The 23,750-nt window shown below is 37.5% G+C and overlaps 4 protein-coding genes across 5 annotated transcripts; 2 read left to right on the top strand and 2 right to left on the bottom strand.

Moving 5' to 3' along the window:
* Positions 1-12,981: 12,981 nt before the first annotated feature.
* LOC147537182 (uncharacterized) lies at positions 12,982-15,896 on the top strand. Of its 2 annotated transcripts, none has more exons than XM_086641188.1 (2): positions 12,982-13,250; positions 14,841-15,896. In XM_086641188.1, exons 1-2 carry the CDS (start codon positions 13,158-13,160, stop codon positions 15,588-15,590), a joined length of 843 nt encoding a protein of 280 aa, XP_086497314.1. In that variant the 5' UTR covers positions 12,982-13,157; the 3' UTR covers positions 15,591-15,896. The 2 variants fall into 2 exon arrangements, with proteins under 2 accessions (XP_086497314.1, XP_086497315.1); XM_086641189.1 differs by having other exon boundaries at positions 14,850-15,896.
* An 854-nt stretch (positions 15,897-16,750) lies between these two features.
* Positions 16,751-20,093, top strand: LOC147537183 (glucan endo-1,3-beta-glucosidase 14-like). Its single transcript, XM_086641347.1, has 3 exons — positions 16,751-17,323; positions 17,700-18,724; positions 19,784-20,093. The coding sequence occupies exons 1-3, from the start codon at positions 17,257-17,259 to the stop codon at positions 19,859-19,861; spliced, it is 1,170 nt and encodes a 389-aa protein (XP_086497473.1). The 5' UTR covers positions 16,751-17,256; the 3' UTR covers positions 19,862-20,093.
* Positions 20,094-21,503: 1,410 nt separating this feature from the next.
* Positions 21,504-21,995, bottom strand: LOC147537184 (uncharacterized). The gene has a single exon (XM_086642743.1). The coding sequence runs from the start codon at positions 21,993-21,995 to the stop codon at positions 21,504-21,506; it is 492 nt and encodes a 163-aa protein (XP_086498869.1).
* Positions 21,996-22,407: 412 nt separating this feature from the next.
* Positions 22,408-23,686, bottom strand: LOC147537185 (protein LURP-one-related 12-like). The gene is made up of 2 exons (XM_086642000.1): positions 23,203-23,686; positions 22,408-23,040 (listed from the first exon to the last, which is right to left on the bottom strand). The coding sequence occupies exons 1-2, from the start codon at positions 23,425-23,427 to the stop codon at positions 22,525-22,527; spliced, it is 741 nt and encodes a 246-aa protein (XP_086498126.1). The 5' UTR covers positions 23,428-23,686; the 3' UTR covers positions 22,408-22,524.
* Between the last annotated feature and the right edge of the window lie 64 nt (positions 23,687-23,750).

Raw genomic sequence — 23,750 nt, forward strand, 5'->3', positions numbered from 1 at the left:
GACTACAACATCACTTTTGATGTCACAATTTTTATCCAATTTTAGTTTTTTTGGCTTTACCAACCTCAATTCTCTTTTTAGGAACACTTTTACACTATCTCGCAATCTCATCACATTTTTTTTTACAAATTACTTTATCGAGTTTTTCAACTAATTTTTGCCAACCCCTGATTTCTATTCCTTCTCCTTCATTAAGAATGATTTTTTTCCCCGGTTCAATACCTGGTGACATTATTCCTAAAACTAGGACACTTTTTTCGGGAACTATTCTCTCTATTCATCCTGCTTCATGGATTATCGATAGTGGTGCTTCGAACCACGTCTGTTTTTCTTTACAATGTTTTAGCTCGTACGAACCCGCTCCTCCATCACTTTACGTTCAAATTCCTGATGGGAGTACCTTTCTTGTTAAACATATCGGTAAAGTAGTTTTTTCTGACTCTTTACATATCGAAAATGTTTATCACATTCCTAATTTCAAGTTTAACTTGATTTCTGTACGACAATTATGTAAATCTTTAAATTGTCTTGCGACTTTCTCACCGACACAATGTGTCTTTACGGAAGTTTTGACAACCTGCCTGATTGGACAGGCTGATGAGGTTGCCGACCTCTATATTTTACGTCGTAACTCTAAAGCACTTACTCTACATAAGTCGCTTGACATTTGGCACTGCCGACTAGGTCATCAGATACGTATATTTATCGGATTGGATATCGGTGTATTTGTATCCGATAAGAAAATATCTGATAAGGAATATCCGATGTCTGAAATTTCTGATTTATAAAAAAAAAATCGAATGCGGATACTGATCGGATGCCGAATATTTGGATATCCATTGACAGGTTTATAGAGGGGTTCCCGTAAGTGGGGTCGATACCTCAATTTCGAAACGTGGAGGGGTAGAAGTCTGTCTAATGTTTGCCGACTTAGTCCCTAATTCTATCAAAGATCTCAGTCATGAGGATTTTAAGTGTTTATTAAACTTGGGCTTCAAGAGTCCCTCAAGGTGAAAACTTCTCCTAAAAGAATCTACAAACTCGGAAACGTAATCTATCAAGTATCCTTAAACAAGAAAACTTCTAAGTATCAAATATGCGAGATAACCCCAAAGAAGAAATCTTTAGAATACGAAATAGTAGTTTCAATCCAACGAAGTGGATCTCGGTCGTCTCATCATCACCGTCTATCAACAGTTGGTAAAAGTAGCCTATAAAAGATAATCAAATCGTCTCAAAGCAGACACAAGCAGAACGAGCGAACAAGCTCTCTCAATCAAACGAGTAAGTCTCCTAGGTTTCACTCGATATTCAATTATTTAACTGCAAGAGCAATCTGACTGTCTTGAGCGTTGGAGAGGTTTTTTATTTCATTGCAGGTTTCGCACCCCAGATCGTGAAGCGCATAATGAGATTCAAAGCAGCAACGTCAACTCCTTGACTTATTCCAGAAAGACAAATTTTGACATCAGTAAATTGGCGCTAGAAGGAAGGTTGACTCCAGCAAAATCACAATCTATCGATCTCGAATCTCAACTCGATTCCTCGCGGAATCACATCGTACTGTACTTTCAAATTTACTTTGAGATCAATTATGTCTTCGAAAAAAATTTGAAAACTATAACCGAGACTGACGAGCAAGATAGTTTGAACGCCATGGAAATTGATACTAACACAACCGTAAAAGAAATCTTACCCTTGGGAGAAGATGCTTCGGAATCCCAAAGCCCAATCATGAAAGAAGCAAAACTAACTCCCGCTAAGAGCCCGATATAATCCTTCCGGTTCAGATCAAAAGTTCCCCTTCGGAAGTCACTTACAAAGGGAACACTCTGAGCAAAAAGAAAGGCAAATGGAGCAAGTTCCTGAAGGAACACCGACATATATTCGCCTTCGAGACGGATGAGGTACCAAGGTTGACTAGTCGGTTATCACCCACGAGTTAAACATTAGAGAAGATCACAAATCAGTCAAGCAAAAGAAAAGAAACTTCGCACCCGAAAAGCAAGTTGAAATAGCAAGATAAGTTGACATGTTGCTAGCTTCGAGAGTAATATGAGAAGCTCATTACCCTGATTGGTTGGTTGATGTTGTGCTTGTCCCCAAGAAGAATGACACCGGAGGATGTGTGTTGACTACACCAATCTCAACAAGGTCTGCCCGAAGGATAGCTTTTCGCTACCCTCTATTGACCAACTGGTAGATTCCACATCGAGTCACACGCTACTCAGTTTTATGGATGCGTACGCAGGGTATCACCAGATAGCAATGCAGTGGTCGGATCAAGACCAACCGCCTTCCGAGCTAATCGAGGTTTGTACTGATATCAACAGATGTCTTTCATCTTGCAGAACGTCGAAGCTACATATCAACGATTGGTCAACACGGTCTTTCAAGGGAAAACAGGAAACACGGTGGAATGCGGCGTCGACGACAAGATTGTAGAAAAGCAAGGTGAAGGTAGAACTGATCCCGAATCTCAAGTTGGCCTTTGATAGGATCTAATCCTACAACATGAAATTAAATTTCTAGAAATACGCGTTTGGAGTCACGTCGGGAATTTCTGGGATTTATGGTCAGCCATAGAGGAATAGAAGCCAATCTGGTTAAAATAACAACCCTGGTCGATATGTCCATTCCGAATAAACCAAAGGCAGTATAAAGACTGACGAGAAGGTTTGCCTCTTTATCGTGATTCTTGAGCAAGATCGAAGGTAAACCCTTACCTTCTCTCAAAACCTTGAGGAAAGTGTCACGATTTGAATGGACGACCGAAGTTGAACAGACTTTCCAAGATTTGAGGGCACATTTAATGACCCTGCCCCTCCTAATCATTCCTAACACGGGAGACGGATTAACAGTGCGTCTATCTACATAAAAAGAAGTCGTGCCATCAGTAATGATAAAAATTATAAACTATGTCATGCACCATGTATACTATAATTACCTAACGGTGGAAAAGCTAGTTTACCGGTTGGTGCTTACAACTCAAAAATTACGGCTCTACTTCCAGCCACATACCATAACCGTACAAACTTATCAACTGCTCAAGAATGTGTTGGAGAAGCTAGACGCAGCAGGACGATTATTGAACTAGATCATAGAGCTCAACAAATTTGAAATCAAGTTTGTACAGACAACCACGATAAAAGGTCAGGCCTTGGCCAACTTCCTGTCAGAGTGCTATGTTAACACGGGAGACCTCGGACGTGAATTAATTTGGATGCTCTTTGTTGATGGTGCTTCAAGCAAGGCCCAAAAGGGGGCCATGAGCGGTTCTGATCGGCCAGAAGGAGAGAAAACCTATACCAGGCTTTGAAATTTCAATTCTCAGTCACTACTGGTTGGCCTTACAAAGCCCACAAATATCCAAGTGTACAGTGGCTCACAATTAATGGTCAACCAGATGTTATGAGAGTACGAAGTTCGAGGATTAAACCTCACTAAGTATGTCCAGAAGGTAAAAGGATTAACCAAACAATTTGAAAAGTTTAAAATCACGAGAATCCCTTGAGAAGAATACTCGGTAGTAGACGCCTTGTAAAAAATGATTAGAGGGCAATTTTGTAGGGTTTTATACCCTTATACTAATGTTTATAGCGGAAATAAGACATCTAATGTCTACACTAGTATCCCCAGGATCACATGCAAAACTAGTAATTAATCTAATGGAGATAGTAGATTACCTTAATCGCTTTTCCCTCGAACTAGTTGAATTGATTGAAGAAGACCAAGAGCTTCAAGTATAGCTCCTCTACTTGGGACACGAGCAATCAATTTGATCTCCCACCTTGTTGTATAGCTAGCACACCAATGGTGGTTGGATAATAAGAAGACCTTCTTCTTGACTAGATAGATAGTTAATGGGAATTAGCTCACTTTCTCTTCTCTACTTGATGTGGTAGAGTAAGAAAGCTTAGACAGAAATTCCACACCTTATTCTCTGCCCTAAGAGTGTTTATATAGAACCCTAATAAGAATCCACCTCCTTTTAGGTTTCCCAAAACACCCTTTAGAATAAGATTTAGGGAAATAGTCGAAAATAGCAACTATTGGTATTTTCTCAATTCCCTAAGGAGATGACGTCCAAACCCAGCCAAAATTGTCAGATTTAATGTTCATAACATAAGGAAACGTCCCTCCAAAAATCAGCCCAATCCGAGCCCTAGAAGTGCCCGAATCGGCCTAGGCCCAAAAACCCTGTTTTTGGCCTTTTTGTACTATCTTTGCCTAATTCCTTTTTAGGCCTATGAGATATGTTTATAGGACACTCCCATGATTATATCTCACTCCCACTAGTCATATCCTAGATCAATTTGTCACTCTTATGTGTAACCCGTTGTAGGATCCGATCGAAGTTAGCCGCGAATTACTTCGTAATTCGACGATCGTAGTTGGTCTCTAGCTACAACTCTACGATCCCTAAATCAATCGGACTTGATGATCTTCCACATCAATTATCCTATCCGACAAATTGTTCCCATTGTCACCTTGGTCGAAGGACATCTCCTTCAACTCCTTCAGACTCCCACTTGGACTTAGAACAAGTGCAATGCCTCGATTCCCGTGTCAATTTAGTATCCCATCTGATACGTCACGTCATTCAGACTTTCTTGATATCCGAGTACAACTGTAAAAGACAAACGATTAACTTTTAATCCGTTTGAGCGCGGCCACGCATTTTCAGTTGTTACTCATCAAGTGGCCTTGAGACACTTTGTACCTAATGTGATTAGGGTGACACAATCCATTCTTGCACTCCCACTTAACTTCATGTCTATCCTGTCCTTCCCAGTATCCGCCTTTATAACCTCCTTTTACGGCGCGGCGTTTAACGGAACCAAAGTCTAGCATTCCTTACATAAGATGAGTGGAGCACTCATGTTTTGAGGAATCTTTCCAATTGTCTTTATGAGAAGTATTGACGTTCATCACGAGTGATGTACTTCTCATTTTGAGGGTTATCCAGTGTATAAACCTTTTACACACCCACGTAGTCGAATAGAATATACTATTCCTATAGCCCATGAAACTGCGCTATCCCATCGACTCCCGTGCTAGTCTTCGTGAGTCATTGTTGTCCATGCAATGACCTGGACCAGGGATTCGATAATAAATATTCCAAGTTCACTTAATAGGGTTTCATTCATCAGATCACGTATCTGACAAACCTATTCGGAATGTTTTATCATCAATGGACTGTCGTTTAAATACTAAACCAAATTTAGACGACTTGTGAAATAACTCTATTATTTCTGATAACGAGAGTTGTAAATCTGAGCCTCTTCCGTAAAACTCCTTTTACCCACTCAATTTTACTTGTCGAGGTTTAAAATTATACCTCATGCCTTAGACTGTGTATGAATCTCATACTATGTCTTAGGTGACAGTTTAGTTTGACTACCGTGGTAGTCGGTTTTAAACTTTGCTTATTATCAATTAATTTGAAGATTGCTAACTTCAACCTTGATAATATCTAGTAACTTTTACTAGAGTTAAGGCTTTTAATTCTTTATGTAGTATTTGCAACAGTTCCCGGCTTAAAACACTTTTAGCCTACTTTCCTTCCATGTCTGGAAGTTTGCTTCGATGACATGTTCAACTTTTGTACTACTTCATCCTTTACCCTTCTAGGATGTACTAAGTAGTGTTTCGGTTTTCCAATCCGAATTCGGATGTTTAGATGCTAATCATGTCCAACATGATTGACTTTATGTTTTCGAACATAAATGTCTCTCTCATGCGTGCTAGCTCATCGGTGTCTTTTCAGACTCCGAGTTTTGCAACGCCCTCTGTCATGAGTTTTTGGGTCGAAATCTTTTAGACTTTCCGAGTCTTAGATTTTCTGTTTCGGATCTCAAGCATCTCAGCGTACTGAGTCTCTCTAATCCTATCATCCTTTTGATCTATGCTTATAGATCTTCAGATGCCCAAAATGGCATTTTATCCTTTTGTGTGTGGTCCTTTATTGAGTCAGTTCGTTACTGTTATACAACACCTTATGTCGTACTCAATCTTTTGTATGTACTCTGCATACGGACCTAGAAGGTTTGTTTCTCCCACTTACCTTCTTGAAACTCGTGATTCAAGATTTTCTTCATTCCTCAGGAATCAAACTTCTTTGATTGCCTTTTGAATCGAAGATTCTAACTCTTGCGTGCTTTTAATCCGTTGATAGATTTTTGAAGCATGCATGTGGACATAACTTGATTGGAAGAATCTTTATTCTTCTTGTCTCGTTTCGGGAAACATGAATGTTTCCATCCTTCTCAGTTTTCTACTTTGGAAAACCAATTTAGGTCTTCTGTTGACTTAAATTATCAAGCTTCATGTCTTGACGAGATATGGATTCCATGATGATTTTGGCTTCTGGCCAAAAACTAGAGTCAGTTTCCGTTTCTGCGCAGGTCTTTTATCTTTTCAGAAATAACCTTTATTTTCTGAGTCTTTAAGATTTTATTTTGACCTTTCTAGGGCTTTTGAACAACAATTTGGAATTTTCTCAACTACTTTGAGATATTCCTTTAGAGACACTTTCACTCGCTTTGAGAGTTCTCCTGCGAATGACATTCGCTTTTGTGCGGTGGGTTTACAAGATCATATCTTTAATCCTTTCCTTTTCCGAGGAGCCGCAGTTTGTTGCTCTTGGTCGAATTTAATCGTCTTGTGCAAGTTTTCATGATTGTTCTTCATGACTCTTCATGATTTTTCTCATGATCGAATTAAATCGACTTGTACTTTTCTCCCACTTATTCTTGTAATAATTAGTGGTTATCTCCCAGACTACTAGGTGTGCTAATTACTAGAAGAATACTATCATGAGCAACAAACACTTTGTTCTCTTGATTGGTTGTGGAAGAAGCCCTAATTTCTTCCAAAGAAATTGCGTCAGATATTAGCTAGTTTTTGTAACGCTGTTACAAGTTTTAGCCTTTAAACGGACTTTGGTAAGTATGAAAACGATCGTTTCTAGAATATGTCCAAAATTATTCGGAAGACTGGCTTAAACCCATCTTTGATCGAATTATGCATAGCAATGTTCGATTACTCCCACTGAATCCACCATCCCTCAGATGTGTTCCATGGAGAGAGTTGGGAAACGGTTTCTCAACTCCTTTGATGGTTATCAAGTATTTGACTCAAGTTTTTACCACTCCAATCTAATCGGATGACTTAAACTCTCTGGTCAAAATGATTCTTTTACTTCGGTTTGTACTTTGTTTGAACCTTTCAAACATTCCGACTTATACTTTATGATTTGTACGTTTCCATACTTCATGAAGTTGTCAGAGTACGTATTTGAAGTTTCTCTCGTTAGCTTCTGCAAGTAAACTTATAGGTCTGCATAACACCGTATGAGTCCTAATAGATTACTAGTCTCTATGCCTTTTGAAAAGGGTGACTTTGTCAATTAGTCCTTAAGACCCAATTGACAATGCTGAAGTTTAATGAGTTTGAATCTCTTGATTTTAGCCATTATCAATGTTAACCTTCAGTTAATTTTACCACTGGTTTAAAACATCATATGTTTCTAGAAGAACAAAATAATCACTATTAAGTTCTAAGCTAGATCAGTGTCTAAAAGAAGACTTTGATCCCTTTCAGCATCCCTAGCATTACTGCTTCTGCTCCCTCTTGGATCTTTACTTCTTTTAGTCAAGTATGTAATTCCCTTAAGCTCCCACTGAGCCGCTCATCTGGTCTTAAATACCTGATGAAGGAATTTTACGATACTTGTTTTTAACTTTGTTAGCAAGGATACGGAACCGGAATTCATAATTCCATTCCTTTTGTCCTCCAGGTGCTAAAGGTAGTTTCCTTTTAAATGGTCTAGCCATTGTTTTAGAAACATTCACAGTAATGAGAAATACTCTTGATCATGTACTCGGTAGCTGCTTTTCTTTGATCAAATGTTTGTCTCACTTGACTGATCCTTTTGCCCTTTTGAATCTCAAAAGCTCTTTCTTAGATTCTTTGTACCAAATCTCAAGAACCTTTCTTAGACTGGATATTCCCGTATGTTCTTCTCAGTTTGTTCGTAACAATCTGAGTGACTCATCTAAGGTTTTATCTATCTTTGTTCAATCGATATTGAATTGGGTGATAGATGTATTATGTTGTCTTCCGTTAGGATGACTTTCAGATTGCCTTGGAGGTCTCGTACCTCTCCATTTATGACTTCTGTGGGAAATTCTTCCTCAGTTTGTCTTAATGGTTATGCTAGCATCCATTACTCTTCCAAAGAGAATGTTATAAGATTGCTTGCAAATGGCTTTTGACCTTCTTCGATATGAGTCAACATTGGGATTGGGTATTCTAGTAAGCTTTCCTTTTGAATCTGAGAACTATTCTCGGATTTACTCTTCCATTCTAGGAAGTGGATCAACACCTCCCTTAGGTGTGATTTCAAAGTTGAAACCGTTTTCATGTGTCATCTTAATTCTACATAAAGAAATGGCAAAGTTTTAAAACTCGTTATCGTTTTTTGAAAAACTTAGTTTTCCCACATTATTCAATAAAAATCGTCCCCGATTGAATAAGTGATTCCAAGACCCCAGTTCTTCGGAGTAAAGCGGACGAAGGCCCTACCCTTTGACTCCGTCGTTCTGGGTGAGTGAACTACTTCACTGATCATACCTTATGACTCTTGGTTGATAGATTTCATTAATGAATGACTAATCTATCCTTTTGCCTCGAGTATCCAAGACTCTCTTGCTGATCTCGTTGAGTAGAACCATTTAGACGTGTAGGCCTCTTCTATAGACCTACCCGCATTGTCCCAAGGTAGAGGAGGTACTCTGCGAAGGCCGACCCACCTTCCTCGAACAAGGGCGCAACGAGTGTCTTAATCTGGATAGGCGATTACTCAAGATTACGTTTTGGGGACTTTTACGCTAGTCTGGCGTTTGTTATAGTGAACTATTTAGCCTAACTAACATCCACGACATAAAGCGTAAAAAGTAAGTAAATGCGCGCGAGAAAGTAAATCAAGCAGACATGGATCCTAGTATGGCCCCTAACCTAGAAGATCTAATCTTCTTTGGTTTTCTTCTTGTTTCGCCTTTTGGTTCGTCTTAGATCGCCATCTTTGAACCTCCATTGATTTCTCCCACTCGCCTTTGGATTCCATCCTTGAGTTTTCTTCAATGGACTCATTGACCCTAAACTCTAATTACAAGACTCTAACGATTCGCAGATCGTATAAACTTCAAATTAAAATTAATTACAAAGCATGCACCCATCCGTGCTTAAAACAAGAATAAAGATACAAATCTATGGCCATACTAGTTTCCCGCATTCACAACACATGCAATCATATAATATATCAAGGCTAAGAATTATATATGCATGATTATCTTGGGAGATACTTTTGTTGACATCACATGTCACATGACCTACCTTAAGTCTAAATTCGAAGAATTCGACTAATGGCGCGTTCTCGTTTTATCTCATATGATTTCTAAAATCAACTTTAAGAAAAACTCCGTTTTGGGCTTGAGAAAGCCCGGGTCAATTTCGGAAAAAATATTGGTTCGATTCTTAATGATTTCATAAATCAATTTAAAGAGAAATCCGTCTTGGGCCCTTGGATGGCCCGGATTGATTTTGGAATTATTTGGTTGGAATCGGAAGAAATTTTGGCAAAAACTCCCACTCGAATGATGGTCCCTTTTCGTGGTCCGAAAAGCCTCGAAAAAGCCCGGGACAAGTCCTAGACAAGTCCCGGCCCAAGCCCAAAAAGGGCTCGGACAAGGTCCGGACATAGCACGGCCCATAGGGCCGGCATGTCCTGGCCGAGGCCTATCAAGGCCTGGTCTCGTCCTGGCCGGAGCCAGGACGCTAGTCCATGTACCAGACGCGTCCTAGACGTGTCTGGTGCTGGACCGGACCAACACTAGGTGTCTCGGACTAGTCCGAGACACCCAGAACCTCCCAGACGCGTCTCCAAGACGCGTCTGATCGAGTGCTCTGGACGCTTCCTAGACGCGTCCAGGAAGCACCCTCCGCAGCTGCTGGTCGCGTCTCCAAGACGCGTCCCAACAGCTGCTCTGGACGCGTCTTCAAGACGCGTCCAGAAGCTTTTGTCGCAGCTGCTGGTCGCGTCCTAGACGCGTCTCAGCAGCTGCTCTGGACGCGTCCAGAGGACGCATCCAGGAGCTTCTGGTCCGGCCAAGAAGCTTCCTGGCCGGACACTAGGGTTTTTCAAAACCCTAGTTTCCAAAAAAAAATTTTTTTTCTTATGCAACTCTAAGTTGCTATTTTCCAATTTTAAAATTTTCCTCAAAATTTTGAAATTCCTTTTAGAACACTTCTAAAATTTTTTTCAAAACTTTTAGAAACTTTTAAATTTTTCCAAATTTGTTTTGGGAGTTTCCTAAACTCAAAACTACTCTTTTTAGAACACTTCTAAAATTCCAAATTTTTGTTTTTCAAAAGTTTCCAAAACTTAAAAACAACTCTTAATCAAACCAATTTTGGATCAAAATCTAGGTTTTTGAATCTTTTCAAAGAACAATTTTGAAATCAATTTGAAGAATCTTTGAATCCAATTCAAAATTAATCAAATTTTATGTTTTAAAACCTTTTAAGCATAACTATCAACTTAATCAAGCATAGATTAGTTTGAAATTCAATCAAATTGAGTCTTTTTATAACACTTTTAATCATCAATTTGATTCTCAATTTGAAATTCATTGAATCCCATTCAATAATATCAAATTGTGAGTTTAAATAATTTTAAAACACTTTTAAAATACTTTTATAAACTTAATTTATCAAATTATCAATCATATCTAATATGAACTAATTCGATTCTTAGCAAAAACTAGTTAATTGCAAGAGGCTCTGACGCCACTGTAGGGTTTTATACCCTTATACTAATGTTTATAGCGGAAATAAGACATCTAATGTCTACACTAGTATCCCCAGGATCACATGCAAAACTAGTAATTAATCTAATGGAGATAGTAGATTACCTTAATCGCTTTTCCCTCGAACTAGTTGAATTGATTGAAGAAGACCAAGAGCTTCAAGTATAGCTCCTCTACTTGGGACACGAGCAATCAATTTGATCTCCCACCTTGTTGTATAGCTAGCACACCAATGGTGGTTGGATAATAAGAAGACCTTCTTCTTGACTAGATAGATAGTTAATGGGAATTAGCTCACTTTCTCTTCTCTACTTGATGTGGTAGAGTAAGAAAGCTTAGACAGAAATTCCACACCTTATTCTCTGCCCTAAGAGTGTTTATATAGAACCCTAATAAGAATCCACCTCCTTTTAGGTTTCCCAAAACACCCTTTAGAATAAGATTTAGGGAAATAGTCGAAAATAGCAACTATTGGTATTTTCTCAATTCCCTAAGGAGATGACGTCCAAACCCAGCCAAAATTTGCATATTTAATGTTCATAACATAAGGAAACGTCCCTCCAAAAATCAGCCCAATCCGAGCCCTAGAAGTGCCCGAATCGGCCTAGGCCCAAAAACCCTGTTTTTGGCCTTTTTGTACTATCTTTGCCTAATTCCTTTTTAGGCCTATGAGATATGTTTATGGGACACTCCCATGATTATATCTCACTCCCACTAGTCATATCCTAGATCAATTTGTCACTCTTATGTGTAACCCGTTGTAGGATCCGATCGAAGTTAGCTGCGAATTACTTCGTAATTCGACGATCGTAGTTGGTCTCTAGCTACAACTCTACGATCCCTAAATCAATCGGACTTGATGATCTTCCACATCAATTATCCTATCCGACAAATTGTTCGCATTGTCACCTTGGTCGAAGGACATCTCCTTCAACTCCTTCAAATTTATGGTACAGGGAGGGTTGTTTGAAACATTGCATATCAACTGCCTCATCATCACAGCTTATCAACAGTCGGTCAAAGCAGACACAATCACAAGAGCGAACAAACTCTCTCAATCAAACGAGTAAGTCTCCAAGGTGCAATCAATATTCAATTATTTAGCTGCAAGGGCAATCTGACTGTCTTGAGCGTCGGAGAAGTTTTCGAGTTCTTGACAGGTTTCTCCCCCAGATCATGAGCAGCATAGCGAGATTCAAAGCAGTAGTCTCAACCCCTTGACTGACTCCAGAAAGACAATTTTTGGCATCTACAAGAAGGAAGACACTGGGGAAAGTTTGGTTTAGATTTACTTATCTCGCTTGGTGCTAGTGGAAAGCACGAAATGATCTCATGTTTAACAACAAACTAATTAATCTCTGCCTCATCCTTCGTCAAGCAAATCAAGAACTAGGTATGATTTCACATTTACTTTGAAGAATAGTTAGCTACTAACCCTTTTCAGGTACAAAGTCGGAATCCTCCACAAGGTGAACAAATTAAGGTGACTGTTGATGGGGCCTTCAACGTTCAAAGGAGCATTTGCAGCTGCCATTGTGAAGAATCGCAACAGAGAAATCATCGGATCACTAAAAGGGCGAAGCGAACCCAGATATGCTCTTTAGAACGAACTTGTTGCGTTTTTGTTAAGAGTTCAACTAGCCGACTACCTGGGTTATCACACTATATACTCGAAGGTGACTCCATGGCAATAGTTGGATTCTTACAAGATGAATCCCAGCCGTCCCTGTGGAGAATAACGAACGAGGTTTTTGAATATGCGTGTCATTCTGGATCTACGTCACACAACTGTGCAATTTTGTCAAAAAAGTTGCAAGGAGATGACCCATTCATTAGCAACTTCATGTTTTGTCTCTCAGATTTTGAAATTACAAATCAGTCCTATTCTTTTAACTTTTGTATAAATCTAGTCCAGTCTGTAACATGCATCCAGTGTAGACTATCTTTGTAACAAACTTTATTTATTGAATATCGAATGAATTTACTTTTTATTTTTTATTTTTTTTGTTGAACTACGAATGAATTTACTTTCAAAAAAATAAGTAATCTAAAAAGATTTAATATTTTTTAAGAATTTATTAGCCTGATCTTTGATAAACTCCAAAAATTTGGTAGTATATTTTTTTAAGTCCTTGCCCTTTTTAACAGAGAAGAGAAAAAAGTAAGCGAGAGATAGTGTTTTTGTTTGTTTTCTCTCTCTCTATATAAACATATCTCTCTCTCTTTCAGCCTCTGTTTTTGTGTTTCCTTCATTCGTTTTGTTTTGAGTTCAATTTGGTGAAAATCATGGCGACTTCAGTGGACAAGGACACCCAGACTGAAGTACAAGATGAAGTTGTTTCCTTTGAACTTCCTGCTCCCCCTGCTTGGAAGAAAAAGGTTTCACTTTCTCTCTCTATCCCCCTCTCTCTTTCTCTCTCTTATACCCAGACACACTTTCTCTCTTTACTTTCAATTTGCATATTCCATGTCTTTTTTCAACTATAATCAATTATAGTACTTCTAATTTCTCCTGGGTTGTTCTAATTTTACTGAAATTAGGTTAATTTTGTTAGAAATCTTGCTAGGGTTTGTAAATGAAATACCCATCTACCTTATGATTAACACTAGTTAGTAGTTACCTACTTTGAATTTCTGTTGCTGAATTGTTTGCCTTGTGAAATATTATGGGTTTACTGGGTTTCTTAGTTTTTTTTTCTGTGATTATATTGTTCAAATAGGTCAAATTTTGCTGTTAGGGTTTGTGGAATATCTTGAATTATCAGAATAAAATTGTTGTTAGTCGTTTCAAACCCTAATTTTCTTGAAATTGGTCAAATTAACAAAGGAAAATTGTATTTGTTAGTGCTTTTGGTGATCAAGGTTGATTTTTTAAGGTCGGTCTCAATTGATTAATTTTCCCTTTTTATTCCTCCATTTTCTGAGTGATGCTTAACTTCATCTTTTTGCTCATATTTTCTTATTATAGCTGAATTTTATTTATAACTTGCTTCATGCTGAGTATGCTTTGTTAACAGAGTGACTGAAACTATCTACTCCTTTAATTTCGGTTATGTATCTAGTATTTGAGAAAGCCGGATTGGTTGAAGAATATGTATATATATATATATATATATATGACATGTCCCTTATGTCGGAGTTTCGTTGAGGTTGGTCTTTGAAGTCCGTAAAACTTGTATGGGTGGTAATAGTGGGTGGATATCAGTACGAATGTTTGCAATCGAACTTTGGATATCTAGTTTCCTAAATTTCGCCTGAAATTGCTACTTAACGGTCCATGATATTTGCCTTCTGATGTGGCAGCATCTTGAGGTGCACGTTTAAGCCTTTGATTTCAACGTAAGTGTTTTAGATGCGGTCACGTGACACGAGTACACACGTCACATGTAGTTGGTATGTTCTGGTTGAGTTGGTTACTTTTCCATCCTTAGTTTTTGGGTTTTGTGGGTTTAGTTTCTATCTAAAAGGAAAAGTAGATATCCATTGCCCTCGGCTGATATGTAGATACTCGAATAACTTGGAAAGATGAAGTAGATTAAGCTTATCCTTTGAAGTTAAATTTCTAGGAGTAATATGATATATAGCAGTTTATGTGATCCTGGAGTGAGTTCTTCATGTCTCATTTTTTCTGAGGATTTGAAGAGATCTTTAGAAGAATCTTACCAGATCTGCTACCCCATCTTCCGTACTGCATATCAGATTCCCATACCTTTTTTGGGTGGGTTTGGGACCCAGAACTCCAAATTTGGCGTACTGGAATCTTAATTGACCCAATTCCTCGTAACATTAACATTGCTCTAGAGGAGTTATTAATGAAGTATGTTCGCCCTATATCCTCATAAAATAGCATTGACTATTTCTTTCTAGAAACTCTAACTTGTAGAAGAGATCTGTTTCCTAAATTTCCATATTAACTCGGCAATTTTCAGTTATTGTAGTAGTTTTAAGAGTTGAGACATTGTTCCTTAGTGTCTGCAGTACATTCTCAAGAAAGGAGGAACACCGAAGAAGAACGAGATCGTTTTCAGCTCACCAACTGGGGAGGAAATCACTAATAGGAAACAGTTGGAACAGTACCTCAAATCTCATCCTGGTAGCCCGGCAGTATCAGAGTTTGATTGGGGGACTGGTGAAACACCAAGGAGATCTGTGAGGATCAGTGAGAAAGCAAAGGCAACTCCACCACCCGAAAGTGAACCACCTAAAAAGCGAACTAAGAAATCGCCAGGTTCAAAAAAGGATACTAAAGAACCGGAATCTGCTCAGAAAGACAACGAAGGGCAGAAGGAACTCTCAGAGCTAGAACAGCAAGAACCAACTAAGGATGACAAAGCAGAAATAGAAAAAGATGTTGAGAAAAAAGATGGCGGGATTGATGTTGAATCCCAATACGAGAAAGAACTGAAGAATCAAGATGGAACTGAAGAGATAAAGAAGGTCGATTCAAAACCCGAAGCTCCTATTGCTGAAGAAACAGAAACTGACAAAGAAGTTAGGAAGGAGGGCGAACTGTCATTAGACATAAACAAAGAGATTGACCAAAATAACAAGGTTGGAAAAGAGGACGTGCCCGTTTCTTCTGGGGTAGAGAGCGAGAAGAATAACGGAAATGAAGCTCAATCTGTAGGAGAAACCAACGAGAAACAACCATCTCATGTGAATCAAATTGGACGAGTTGACGGACAGAATTCTCCAGCTCCCTCTGCTGTAAGCTGTTAAACTCAATTCTGCTGATCGGTTCACATGCTTCTCGACGGCTCTAAATGATGTTATATAATGTATTATCTTACCATTAATGGTTGAATCTATATGTACTTTTTTAGATCAGTTCTTTCATGCATCAAACCTCTGGTCTTCCATAAAAGAAATCCAGATTTGGATTCAGCAATTTCGTTGTAACTTTAGTCTGTATGATATAGCTGTTCTGCTTTAAATTTCTGTACTTGGATTTCTTGTAGAAACCTTTCAAACATTTGTGTGATATATGTATTGTAAACTTTTGAATACATTTAGTTTGTTCGTTAACTTTTCATTTCTCTTGCACCGGTGAGAACTTTTTAATGTTCATAAAAGATTTGCAGCGAATTATGTCTGCAGACTGTAACTTTGAATATCCCATTTGGGGGTGAGAATCAGGCCAGGCTCAGGCACGCAGCTGGTAGGTCGTTCCGGGCTCCAGAACCTCCCTCAAGCACACTAGGGTTCAATATTTCGCATAAAACTCACGGCGGGTACTTCTATAGACGGACTAATCCAATTGTGATTATTAAAACAGGTCAAGAAAGTAGAGTTTTTGTTCCCTTTCTCTAGTTATTTTATAGGGATCCTCAAGAATGGGTATTGCCAAGTTTGAAGATTCTAAGCTTTCAGCATGACATATCATTTGCTTGGTGAAAGTTACTCTTTTTCCCTTCTCTCCTTGTTATATTGTTTACTAATGAAACTATGAGGCAGCTTAAATATAATCTATATAGAAAGAGATAGACGCACAGACATGCCGAGAAAATTATGAAGTTTTAGTCTTTATTCCAAAACATGTGTACTTATTTGGAATGAACGTCGTTTTGGGAGTTCTAGACGACTTTTGTCTGGTTTTAGAAGACGAGGCTTCGTCTACATTTGGGAGTTCTAGACAACTTTCGGCAGATAGACCGAGAAAGAAAGAGAGAGAGGAAGAGAGAGATGACGGTGACCGTGGTGGTGGTGGTGGTGGTTAGAAGAGACAGAAGAGAAAAAAGATTATATTTTTGGCAAAATTTGCCGGTAAGCTTTTGTATGTCCGAACTTTTTTGGGTGTTTTCCCAAACCAACGCCTTTTTGGAATACATGTCAACCGTGTGACCTTCGTTATATAACCTATCTCAAAAACTGCAAGAAACGATTCAGAACTTTGTAAATATTAAAAAAAAAAACCCCTAGAAAAAAATCAACTTTTGATTGAAAACTCAGCTGAATCTACCAATTCATGAGTACCCAAGAAAAGTATATTTTGGTATTTGATTACAAAAGGAAGAACAAACAAGCAGATGTGGTAGATATTCGAATCTTGAGAAAGAAATAAAACCCTAAAAAGATAGTTAACTAAATCAAGAAAGAAAGAAGATTAAAAACTGAAGAAAGAGAAAAAAAGGTGTAAACTTTAGAAAGAGAGAGATAGACAGAGAGAGAGAAGAATCAATTCCAAGAGTTGTTAACGTCTAGCAAGTCATCTCTTTATCAAGGAAGAATCTGCAAAACCAAAAATGGCTCTTCAAGAAATGAAGAATTGTCTTAGACTTAAAAGAATTCCTCTTCCATTTCTTCTTCTTCAACTTCAGAGAGATGCCCTTTCCTGTTTAGTACAAAATAGAACCCTCTTTCCATTTCCAATCATCAATCTAAATCAATGGCTATCTTTTCTTATCTCTTCACCTTTTTCCTTCTCTTCTTCACCATCTCCCCTGCTCTTACAGGTACATTTTAACTTTCAATTCTAATTTCATATAAAAATGTGAGTATGGGTTTGTGAATTGATCATTTGCTCTGTCACCCATTGATGATCACTATTTTGTTAGTAATACCCAAGCCTTCAAACATAATTGAGTTGTTCATATAGTTCATCAATGGTGAAACATAGTTTCTGTTTTATATAATTGATATAAGGAAATCTGCATAATCTTGATGCCCATTGTTATAGTTTTCAAAATTCAAACTGATTTATACTGCAAACCCATTGTTATAGTTTCAAAAGCATTTTGAATTATGGTTTGGATTCATGTTTTTCGAATTTGGAGATTTCTTTTGTGTAATGTCTAATTATTTGGCATTTGTTGTTTCTTTCTATGATAGTTCAAGCATTCACCGGAACATACGGGGTAAATTACGGCAGAGTTGCCGATAATCTCCCCCCACCCGAAAACGTTGTGACACTTTTAAAAGCAGCGAAGATAAAGAATGTCCGAATTTACGATGCAGATAAGAGTGTTCTCCAAGCCTTTAAAAACTCTGAAATCGAACTCGTTGTTGAAGTTCCAAATGAACTTTTAAAAGACATGAGTGTATATGAAGATAGAGCTATGATGTGGGTTAAGGAAAACGTTCAACCATATCTCCCTGACACCCGTATCCGTGGAATAGCAGTTGGGAACGAGATTTTGGGTCAAGATAATCAAGAACTCGCCGAGGTTTTATTGGGTGCTGTCAAGAATGTTTATAACGCCATTGACCGACTTGGTTTAGCGAATCAGATTCAAATCTCGAGTCCACATTCTGAGGGAGTTTTCGCTAATTCTTTTCCTCCGTCTTCATGTGTTTTCAAGGATAGTGTATTGCCATATATGAAGCCATTGTTGCAGTTCTTCTCACAGACAAATACCCCTTTCTACATCAACGCTTACCCATTTTTAGCTTATATTAGTGATCCAGAGCATATAGACCTTAACTATGCTATATTTGAGAAGAACCCCGGGATTTTCGATCAAAAAACTAATCTCCATTATGATAACATGTTTGATGCTCAAGTTGATGCAGCTTATGCTGCTCTTTCTTCTCTAGGTTTTGATGATATGGAAGTTATAGTTTCAGAAACCGGTTGGTCTTCTAATGGAGATGCAAATGAAGTTGGGGCTACTCTTAAAAACGCAAGAACTTATAATAGTAATCTTCGTAAGAAACTTTTGAAAAAGAAGGGAACTCCTTTGAAACCAAAGATACCGGTAAAGGCTTATGTATTCGCCATGTTTAATGAGAATTTGAAGCCCGGACCAACTTCCGAGAGGAACTTTGGATTATTCAAAGCTGATGGAAGTATTTCATATGACATTGGTTTCTCTGGGCTCAAGTCTTCTGCATCTTCATCGGTTTTATCATTTAAGGTATTTAGTTACTGGAAACCTCTTTACTTTCTTATTGCAAATTTCGTGCAATGTGAGAATTTGATTAGACACATTTAAGGTAATAGTTTGCTCATGTTACGGATTCGATGGAAATTTTATACGAGTCTCATAGTTCCACGGTGATGTGAGCCAGAAGGCTTGTGTCCGGTGCATTTAGTCCCACAGTTCTTAGGAAGACCTTCCAGACATGGGTCTCAAAATAGCACCTTGCCTTATATATCAGTTAGGCCTTTTGGGTGGTCGTGACACCAAGGGTGTGGCATGATTCTCCAGTGGATGTGAGCCAGAAGACTCGTATGCTACATTTAGTCCCACATTGCTCAGGCGTACCTTTCAGACATGGTCATGAGATTAAGATAGCACCTTATCATACATAGGATCCGCTAGATCGTTTGTGTGGGCTTGGGTCTAGGCGAGCCCTATGTTCATGGGGGAGAAAGGCACAGTGGGAGTATTAGAATTGGGGGGACTGGCGGCCGCGGGCATGTCCAGCCCACCCAAAGGGCCAAATATTAGAAGAATTTTTTGGTTCCTAGTCCAAAAATCTACCCCTAAACACATATTTAGTCCCCCCTAATATTAATATAGGATTTTAAGCCAAAATAATAATTATAATTGATATCTAGTCCAAATTAGTTAAAGTATGTCTAGACTTTAAAGTTACAGTATTTTTCTGTTTAAAAGTTCTTGTTTTGTTTTATAAATTAACTGTTATTTATTGTTAAAGTTTCATACTTTATTTCATGTTTTCCATACTTTATTTCATTTTTTTTATATGTGTCATACATAACACGTTATTTATCAACAATGTTTCTTACAAAACGAAAAGGACTAAAAACCTATTATCTGAGAAGATTGGACCTTAAATTTTTTTTGAACTTTATTTTGGACTTAAAACCCATGGACCCCAAATATTATACCTATATTATATAATTATTTTACACCTGTGACAATTTTTTCGAAGTTCTATAGTAAATTAGTAATTAAACTTCATCTGTTATTTACTTATAAAAAAACAAATTCTGCTCATTGTAACAGGATATCCAAGATCGAAAATCCTACTTGATGGTGTTCACGATGTGTGCTTCGATTCTGCTTCTTATGTTAAATTCGTGATATCAATTGAAATTTGGAGCTCATGGAGGACGCGCTCCTTTCACCTGATATTGTTCATTGCCGAATTGGCACCCGGAATTACTAATATTATCAAATTGTATACAGTTTCTTTTCAAATTTGTGTTCATTGATTACCATATCTTGTAAATATCAAATCCGAAAAATAATGTACTATAAAATGTTGATCATTTTTCAGCTATATATAATGGTCTTTTGACAGTAATTCTTTGAATATTCTCTTTATCTATATTAAGTTCTTTTCGTATATTTTTTACGATACCAGTGAGAGGCCAACGAACTGTTTTTTGAAATATTTCCAGAGATGCACTTGTTAGCCCGAGTCAATCTATTCACTCGAGTAACCTATATAAACCAGCCCTTCTAGATAAGTTCCTAGTTCGGCCCTGACTAAGTTACACAATTATGGGTTTCCATATCAAGTTGAGTAGATTTCGCATAATAAAATAAATAATTTTTCTATGTATCTAGCTTCTTCTTTCTTCCAAAAAACATGTCAAGGCAGAACTTTCGGCCTTGAGCAAAACAGGTGCCCTCCTCACTCCTCAGAGATCCTAACATGTTCTTTTCGCCTCCTACTTGAAAAATCCGAACTCAGACCTTCATCCTTAAAACTCCATTTTCTTGAATGTAACTCGAAGGCTTCATCAGCTTGTTCTAGGAAGGAAACAGAACTGTTTATCTACCCTTTCGAGCCAGCATATTCAACATGTCACCTGCAAGAAACCCTTCACTCTGGGCTCTGAAATTTAATGAACTTCAGTCTGGGAGCTTGGAGTTCGAACTGAGAGAGTGTAGTTTGACAGCAACTTCCAAAATAAAGGATAAATGGGGCCAAGTTCAAGGAGGGGCTAGTTTTTTCCGGAGAAGTTTGATTACAAGAGGAACATTGTTTGAGGACAAAGGGTCCTCGAGATGGTTGGTTGAGCATGGATCAGAATATAACATTGCAGGATAACATGATTCAGAGCCAATCGAGTCGAAAATACAGTATTGTAGCTATGGAAGATTCGAGTGGTTGGTATGAAATAAAGGGGATTTTGAAATACCACAATTTGAAGCCTTCTCATGAGAGGAAACATATTCCTTGTTTGCACTCTCTGAAACTCTTTGAGGAAGAAAGAATCATTCTTGAGCTTCGGACCTGACGTAACGACTTGGGTTACTGTTTCATTAAACATCTGCTTAAAAATGATATCAAACTTTTGGAGGATAAATTACCGAAAATGAGAATTACCTACCTGCATAAAATCGAAGAAAATTGGTGTCTGGAGAGCTTTCGCGAACATTTGCATCCTATTATACATTTGTTACTGCAATTACAATAGACTAAAACTTATAGTTAGCCTATAGTTAGCTTATATGAATTTGACAAAATAAAACTTTTGTAGCAATTTTTTTGAAGTAACAATTCAATAAATATCCTCTCTTTTTTTGTTGAAAGAATAAATATCCTTTTACGCTTCTATTTGGTGCAAAAAGTTTCAAAATTCTCCAAGACACCCATGATGTTAAGTGTTCCACAATGTATTGTTTTGACATTCATGGATTCTGTCTCAACATGAATTTTTTTTTTTTTTTTTTTTTGCATTGGTCAGCGGTTAAAAAACATAAAAGAATTACATCAAGTTCTCCTGAGTCTAATGACTCTGCTTTTATCTGCCTCTATAATATCTACTAGTGCTCGTGGAAACTCATTACTCTCTAGAATTAGGACACCATTACTCGGCTTCATCTTCGATAGATAATCTGCTGTTTGATTTAGTTCTCGATATACATGGATTACTCGACACTCCTCAAATAAACCCCATAAATATCGTATCTCATTCCATACTCGTATAGTCTTCCATGGAGGGACAAAATTTTCATTAGACAGAATTGTTGCTACCGTTGTCGAATCAGTCGCCAATATAACTTTATTTTGGTCATATTGCCTTGCTAGACGTAAGCCTAACAATGCACCTTGGAGTTCATGCAATAAAACTGATTCACGCTTTGTCGACGAAGTCGCTGCAACTATTGCTTCTCCAGTACTTCGCCTTAAGATTGCCCCGAATCCACCTGACTCCGCGTCATATGCACCATCCGCCTGACTCCGCGTCAACATGAATTTCATTATCAATGAAAAGACCACAAAAAATGAGATATTCATACCCAAAAACCCATCAGGCCATCACAGAGATAATTGAAATCCTACAAGAGTGGGTATATTACTATTTAACAAATCTTTTTCAAAATAGTGGCAGAATTTGCCTTACCCACATTGTATAAAATGCAAGCCTCGGATTATTACAACTCATTTTTACATCTACAAGTTCACTGATTCTTCCTCATCAAAAAAAGTTCACTGATTCTACTATATTTTACGCTGGCACAAAATCGTATATTATTTTAAGTAGCTAAAAAACACGTCACCGAAAGCGCTATCTAGAATTTTCTCTACTCTAAAGTAGTCAAGTCAAATCATCACCAACTTTCTAACAAGATCTTCCGAAATAAAAATACTAAAAAAAATATATATATTCTAATAATCTCATTCTTAAAAATACTATTTTGTAGAAATAGATTCCTTCCTTTGGTGATAAAATGGGAGAATCAATAACTTTACAACAATAACATTGATACAACATTCATAACATAAAATTTTAATTAGACGGTTCTAACAATTGACATATTTTCGTAGACCTCAAATTACAACGACGTAAAATACTAGATGAAATTGTTGTATCAATAGAACCACTCGTAATTTTACGATTATTGACATCTTCATCTACTAAGAAATCATTATCATCATCAGAATTAATTTGATCAAGAACTAAGATCAAACCCATAACAAAAGCACCATCAAAACCAGGTTTTAAAGAGAGAGAAAAAACATCTTTTCCAAGCATTACATTAGCAGAAGCATCTACTTTTCTCTTTATCTCTCCAACAATTTCTCTTCCTATTGATAATGGTGAATTCTTTGATACATCATAAATCGTGCAGCTTCGTTGACCAAATGATCCATCAATCTCATATTCTTCACCTGGATTTAAATAAACTTCAACATTCATACTTGATCTTCTAATCATTGATGATCTTTTAACACTAAAGATTGGTTTTGCTCCTTCATTTCTCTCTCCTAAATACCCTTCCCAACGATGATGAAGACTTGGTCTCTGAGAAAAAAAAAGTTATCGATTTAGATTAATCAGATCTCTACCCATTAATTAATTTCAAAAATTATCAATACCCATTAACTCAAATTCAAGAAATTAACTCGTTCATATACTAATTTCTAGAGAGAGAGAGAGTTTTTTTAGGGTTCCTGTCTTACTGACCTTTCTACGAACAGTTAATAAGCACTTTCCAGAAGCATCCATTAAAACAACTTCATCCCTACGCCGGATATCAGGACCGTATGAATCAACTCTGAAAATAACTTCTCCTTTGGAATCATAAACATAGAAACCATCACCGGCAAAGAAGAGAGAAGTTTTCAGGATAGTAAGTTGAGTTTCTTCTTCAAAAATGAAACTTTTATCAATAATCGCACTTCCTTTCATGATTTGGATAATAAAATCAAGCAAACTTCGAATTTTGAAGTACCCTTTACTTGCCCCGAGAATTTGAGCCAAACCAGAGAGAAGTAGTATCAAATATGAAACTTGAATGTCAGGGTAGATGAAGATTTATAGAGAGAGAAAGTGATTGCTTGAATTGCAATGTTGTTTGATCCTTTTGTACTAGAGATTCGCGCCACACTGTCATGACACGCCCTTCAATCTTTTCTTCCTTGCAAACAGAATTTCAAAATCCAACCTGGCATAAAGAAAAAAAAATATATATAAGGGTTTGTTTGGTTAGGTGATTTATAAATCAGCACATT

Source organism: Eschscholzia californica, unplaced genomic scaffold (assembly GCF_041429995.1).
Source record: "Eschscholzia californica isolate CP2 unplaced genomic scaffold, dmEscCali1.0.p SCAF_5, whole genome shotgun sequence".
In the NCBI taxonomy this organism is placed as follows: Eukaryota; Viridiplantae; Streptophyta; class Magnoliopsida; order Ranunculales; family Papaveraceae; genus Eschscholzia; species Eschscholzia californica.

What these genes read in the sequence shown, in the direction of transcription:
- LOC147537185 (XM_086642000.1), bottom strand. Translation starts at nt 23,427, where the DNA reads ATGAAAGGAAGTGCGATTATTGATAAAAGTTTCATTTTTGAAGAAGAA. An exon ending in TATTAACTGTTCGTAGAAAG is followed by an intron (nt 23,041 to 23,202) that starts GTCAGTAAGACA and finishes TTTTTTTCTCAG; the next exon opens with AGACCAAGTCTTCATCATCG.
- LOC147537183 (XM_086641347.1), top strand. Translation starts at nt 17,257, where the DNA reads ATGGCTATCTTTTCTTATCTCTTCACCTTTTTCCTTCTCTTCTTCACC. An exon ending in CATCTCCCCTGCTCTTACAG is followed by an intron (nt 17,324 to 17,699) that starts GTACATTTTAAC and finishes TTTCTATGATAG; the next exon opens with TTCAAGCATTCACCGGAACA. An exon ending in CATCGGTTTTATCATTTAAG is followed by an intron (nt 18,725 to 19,783) that starts GTATTTAGTTAC and finishes TCATTGTAACAG; the next exon opens with GATATCCAAGATCGAAAATC.
- LOC147537182 (XM_086641188.1), top strand. Translation starts at nt 13,158, where the DNA reads ATGGCGACTTCAGTGGACAAGGACACCCAGACTGAAGTACAAGATGAA. An exon ending in CCCCTGCTTGGAAGAAAAAG is followed by an intron (nt 13,251 to 14,840) that starts GTTTCACTTTCT and finishes ATTGTTCCTTAG; the next exon opens with TGTCTGCAGTACATTCTCAA.
- LOC147537184 (XM_086642743.1), bottom strand. Translation starts at nt 21,995, where the DNA reads ATGAAATTCATGTTGACGCGGAGTCAGGCGGATGGTGCATATGACGCG.